The 5,653-nt window shown below is 42.8% G+C and overlaps 1 protein-coding gene across 1 annotated transcript; it reads left to right on the top strand.

Moving 5' to 3' along the window:
• Positions 1-1,662: 1,662 nt before the first annotated feature.
• On the top strand, positions 1,663-2,184 carry LOC142431564 (chromobox protein homolog 3-like). Its single transcript, XM_075536583.1, has 2 exons — positions 1,663-1,956; positions 2,030-2,184. Exons 1-2 carry the CDS (start codon positions 1,791-1,793, stop codon positions 2,167-2,169), a joined length of 306 nt encoding a protein of 101 aa, XP_075392698.1. The 5' UTR covers positions 1,663-1,790; the 3' UTR covers positions 2,170-2,184.
• The last annotated feature ends 3,469 nt before the right edge of the window (positions 2,185-5,653 follow it).

The following is a 5,653-nucleotide window of genomic DNA, read 5'->3' as shown; positions in this document are numbered from 1 at the left end:
ATCAGAGCCATTAAATGAAATCTAAGTATACATCTCACAGAGCATGTTGTCATAGTTAGGGTTACTTGTGCCAACCTGGCCAATAGGAACGTGTGGGATTAGTCAGGTTGCAGTTTGATTGGAGGACAAAGAGATACATGGCTCTGCAAGGCCCGCCCCCAGGCTCTTGCTCTCTGGTGATCGGTGCATGCTGGAGCGTGCTAGTTCTCTGCCTCAACCTGTGATCTACTACCTGTGGGCCAGGCCAACCAGTGAATTGTGTTGCTAGAGCTTGAGGCTCCTTCGAGACCTGCTTTACCACACTGCTGGTGCATATATCGCTTAAGCTTGAGGCTGGTGAGTCGTGTCACCTTGCATTGCTTGTGTTCGATATCCCATCAGGGCCTGCTTCGCTAAACTCCCGAGCTACTTGCTGCTTGCCTTGCCAGAGGGAGGACTCTGCTGTCTGCTTCCTTAACCTGGTCCCTAGCAGCCCACATGAGTTGAAGGACTTCCAGTATATTGACTGTTCAACGAAGTGAGTTGAACTGAGCCCTCTGTACTGCTGTGTGGGATAATTAGCTGTTATAGTCCTCCTCATTGTATAAACCTATCTTCAAATATATGTATAAAATCATAAGTGTCCTGGTTTTGTTTCTCTAGAGAACCCTGCCTAACACACAGGTATAGGATCTCTATCCTATGAATTACAAAACACGAATAGAAGAAATCATAGGGCAAGGCACATGGAGAGGCATGTTATGCTCATGAACTGGAAGACTCAGAGTAGTACAGATGGCAACTATATCCAAACTCTGGTTGTTGTTCTTCGTGACCAGTGAGTCTGCAGTCTCTGTCTACGAGAGAATGAAGCACCACTTAGTCCTGTGCCATTCCCACCATTCTTGCAGCCACTGTGTCAATGCATCTCATCCAGGGTCTTTCTCTTTTCTGCTGTCTGTTGGTAGTTACATGATCTGGTGTCAACTTGTGCAGGGGTGGAGTCTAGCCTGACAATCAGGTCCCATCTGGATGACTTCATTTGGAGGTGTCACAGAGATAAATAGCTTGCTGGAAGCCGGACACACATACACTCTCTGTGAGACATTCATGCTGAGAAGACACATGGAAGCTACACTAGAGACCTGGAGCTGAAGGAGTCACGTGGAGGACCCTGCCAGCGCTGAGATGCTTCCACTGCCACTGGATCCACAAGACTTTCCACCCACTAACCTGTGATCTTCCTGCATTCGGTGTCATTCCATGTCGTGCATGAGCATGGGCTAATAGAGTTATGGACTTGATCTGGGCTGGACTGGGATGTTTTCTCAATATTCTATGACTCTTGTATATAAAGTTCTTTCTTATACACATATGCGTGTCTATGAATTTTGTTTCTCTAGTGTACCTGGGCTAACACACTGTACCTCCACTTTACCAAGCATGATGTCCTTCTCTAGCACCTGGTCTTCCTAATAACATGCCCAAAGTACGCGGGACAAAGTCTAGCCATCTTTGCCTCTAAGGAACAGTCTGTAATTCTTCCAAGACATGTATTTTCTCTCTTGAAAGAGAACTTTTAACATCATAGTTCAATGCATAAATTTTTCTTAGGTTTTCCTTATTCATTGTCCAAATTTCACGTGCATATGAAGTGATTGAAAATGCCATGGCGAACGCGCAGCTCCCCAGCCGCCTCCTCCTCGGATGTGGCTCGAGCTGCAGGCGTGCAGGGCCCAAGACTCTGCAGACCCGCGACCCAGAGCAGCTCGGAGGCGGTGAATAATAGCTCTTCAAGTCTGCAATAAAAAATGGCCTCCAATAAAACTACATTGCAAAAAATGGGAAAGAAACAGAATGGAAAGAGTAAAAAAGTCGAAGAGGCTGAACCTGAAGAATTTGTGGTAGAAAAAGTACTGGACCGGCGTGTTGTGAATGGGAAGGTGGAATATTTCCTAAAATGGAAGGGATTTACAGATGCTGATAATACTTGGGAACCTGAAGAAAATTTAGATTGTCTGGAATTAATTGAAGCATTTCTCAACTCTCAAAAAGCTGGTAAAGAAAAAGATGGTAGGAAAAGAAAGTCTTTATCTGACAGCGAATCTGATGACAGCAAATCAAAGAAGAAAAGAGATGCTGCTGACAAACCAAGGGGCTTTGCCCGAGGTCTTGATCCTGAACGGATAATTGGTGCTACAGACAGCAGTGGGGAATTGATGTTTCTCATGAAATGGAAAAATTCAGATGAGGCAGACTTGGTGCTGGCAAAAGAGGCAAACATGAAATGCCCTCAAATTGTCATTGCATTTTATGAAGAGAGACTAACTTGGCATTCTTGTCCAGAAGATGAAGCTCAATAATTGTTTGCATTCTTTTTATATATATTTATATATATACAAAATTTGGGTCTTGGGTTTTCTTGTTTTTGTTTTGAATTATTAGTGAGAAGTATAACTACATTCTAATGGAAATCAAGTTTGATTTTTTTTTGGAGTAGTGCTGGGGGAGTTGTTGGGGTTATTTTGTTGTTGTATAAATAGCACTGGTTACTTTGAACAAATAAAGCTTTCGGTAGTTGCTTCATTTAAAAAAAGAAAGAAAATGCCATGGCTTCTCGTCGGGAAAAAATACTTAACAATACTTACTTAGAACCCAAGAGGAGACTAGGCCTGGTACTATGTGACTAATTAGACACTTTGGACTTACTTTCTATCCAGCCCTTGTTGGCCCAGTCTGTGTACTATAGACCATTGGCATTTGTGTTAGTCTGGGTTGACTAGAGAAACAAATTCATAAACACTCATATGTGTATAAGAAACAGATTTATATAAAAAGTAATTGTATACTAAGAAAACATCCCAAGGAGGATGAACAACAGAAAAGTAGGTAAAGGAAGACAGCGGATGATGTAAGATGAAAATAATAATCATTTATCATTTATCAAGGGTTCATGAGGGAGGATGGTGGGGCAGGAAGAGGAAAAATGAGGAGGGGATACCAAGGACTCAAGTATAAAGAAAATGTTTTGAAAATGATGATGACAACATATGTACAAAAATGCTTGATATAATGGATGGATGGATTGTGATAAGAGCAATAAGAGCTCCAAATAAAATGATCTTTTTAAACAAAGAAAGAAAAAAATCTCAGTCCAGTTCAAGTCCGTAAGTCTGATATTAGCCCATATGTCCGCTATCGGTCTATAAATTCCTCTTCAGAATGACACAGCATATGCAATCATGCTGAATGCAGGAAGATCACAGGCCAGTGGGTGGAAAGTCTTGTGGATCCAGTGGTGGTGGAAGCATCTCAGTGCTGGTGTGGGTCTCCAAATGGCTCCTCCAGCTCCAGGGCTCTGGCTTCACCAGCACAGCACCAGAAAACAGAAAGAAGAAGCAGGGAGAGTGGGTCTGGCCTCCAGTGAACTATTTATCTCCATCGTGCCTCCAAATGACGCCATCCAGCTGCAAGCTGATTGACAGGCTAGACTCTACCCCTTCCTCAAATTGACAGTAGACTCTATAGCTGCCACAGTCTTTAAGACTTTCTTTTGAGACACACAACATCCTTCACAGACCACACTAGGAGAATGTGATGTGGGAACCCTGCTGCAAAAACTGGACTTTACCTCAAACTCACCTGTCGCCCTGGGACTCAAGGTTGACATGTCCTTGTGTGAGGAGAAGCAGATGAGTATCTGAAGGGGATAAAACTGGTGGCAGTCGGACTTTGGTTCTGATCTCTTCCCTTGAGGATGCCCCAGGAATGGCAACCTGAGACTACGATGGAGTTACTTCTTTACATCATTATGTCGTGTTTTAATCTGGTGGGCATGGTTCTGCATTGCGCATGAATGTTATTGAAAGTTTTGCCCTAACACTAACCCCCATTATTTGTGTAAATAGTGTCCAGACACTTAAGAGTTAAATCTGTATAAGACAACTTATGTGATATGATTCACACCTTGTCCATATTTGTATTATGTCCTTTCACAACATTTTTTTAAATTACATACCATTGGCTGAATTAATGAGACTATCAATAGAATTACCTTTTGCCTCAGGGGGATGATTGCTAATGTTCTCTAACAAAATGACAATGAACTCTCTAAAGTGAACCTAAGACTATATGAAACATAGAAATATGAATGGATTGGGGACTTACACTTCATTCTAGCCCCAATCTTAGAACATGACATGGCCCTACTTTTTTTTAATCATTTTATTGGGGACTCATACAACTCTTATTACAATCCATACACCCATCCATTGTGTCAAGCACATTTGTACATATGTTGCCCTCATCATCATTCTCAAAACATTTGCTTTCTACTTGAGCCTTTGGTATCAGCTCCTCATTTTTCCCTCTCCCTCCCCACTCCTCCCTCCCCCAACATGGCCCTGCTTGATCCCCACCCTCAATGAAGAGATCGCTGAAGATATGGGTGCTATAGCAACATGTGATGAAGAAACTAGAGGGCTTCAGGCTATCAGAAAGAATAATTTTGAGGTCTTAAAAGGGTTGTCTTCAAACAAGCAGTCATGTAAGTGCGGTGTCAACTAAGTCCACATGGAAGAAGCACATCATCAACCTGTGTGATCCAAAGACTGTTCATAATAAAATCCAAATCTGAAGGATTCTGGGATTTCTTCTCTTCCTCCCTGCAGGCCGGACACACTCTCTCTCTGCTTCTCTTTCCTGTTGACAAGCCACATGGGGCCATGCTGATGGTACCCAGAGCCCTAGAGATGCGTCCACTGCCATTGGACCCAGAGGACTTTCCACCCACTGGCTTGTGATCTTCCTGCACTGGGCATCATTGCATGTGCTGCGTGAGTCTGAAGAGGACTTCTTGGGCTAACATCAAACTATGGGCTCATATTGAGCTTATGGACTTGATCTGGACTGGGCTGGGATGTTTTATTGATGCATGATTACTTCTCTTTTTTAAACTAATCATTTTATTGGGGCTTTTATAAATCTTTTGATAATCCAGTGTTCAACTGTAATAAGCACACTTGTACATATGTTGCCATCAACATTTCCAAAACGTTTTCTTTCTACTTGAGCCCTTGGTATCAGCTCCTCTTTTTTCATCTCCCTACCCCACTCACCCCACAACCTTGTGAATCCTGGATCAATTTTATATTATTATTGTTATTTCGTGTCTTACACTGTCTGTTGTCTCCCTTCACACACATTTCTGTTATTCGGACCCCTGGGGGATGGGCTACTGTTCCTAAGGGTTTCATTGGTCATGAATTCCATGTCAAGAGTTCTTATCTGTACCAATGTATGTACTCTGTTCTAGCCGGATTTGTAAGGTAGAACTGAGTCATGGTAGTGGGGGCGGGGGAAATATTCAAGAACTAGAAGAATGCTGTGTGTTTCATTGGTGCTATATTGCACACTGGTTGAATTGTCCCTTCCTTGTAACCCTTCTGTGGGGGAATATCCAATTGCCTACAGATGGGCTTTGAGTCTCCACTCCCACCCCACTCATTCACATCGATGTAATTGTTTGTTTGGGATCTTTTGATATCTGGTACCTGATCCCATCCACACCTCATGATCACACAGGCCGGTGTGCTTCTTCCATATGGGCTTAATTGCTTCCCTGCTAGATGGTTGCTTGTTTAAGTTCAAGCCTTTAAGACCCCACACGCTATAT

This window comes from Tenrec ecaudatus, chromosome 1 (genome assembly GCF_050624435.1).
Source record: "Tenrec ecaudatus isolate mTenEca1 chromosome 1, mTenEca1.hap1, whole genome shotgun sequence".
Classification (NCBI taxonomy): Eukaryota; Metazoa; Chordata; class Mammalia; order Afrosoricida; family Tenrecidae; genus Tenrec; species Tenrec ecaudatus.
Note: the sequence above shows the minus strand (reverse complement) of the source record. Positions and strands in the feature narration are given on the sequence as shown.

Excerpts from the sequence above, each read along its gene's own strand:
- LOC142431564 (XM_075536583.1), top strand. The coding sequence starts at position 1,791 with ATGGCCTCCAATAAAACTACATTGCAAAAAATGGGAAAGAAACAGAAT. Across the intron at positions 1,957-2,029 it reads AAAATGGAAGGGATTTACAG|AAAAGCTGGTAAAGAAAAAG; the intron begins ATGCTGATAATA and ends TCTCAACTCTCA.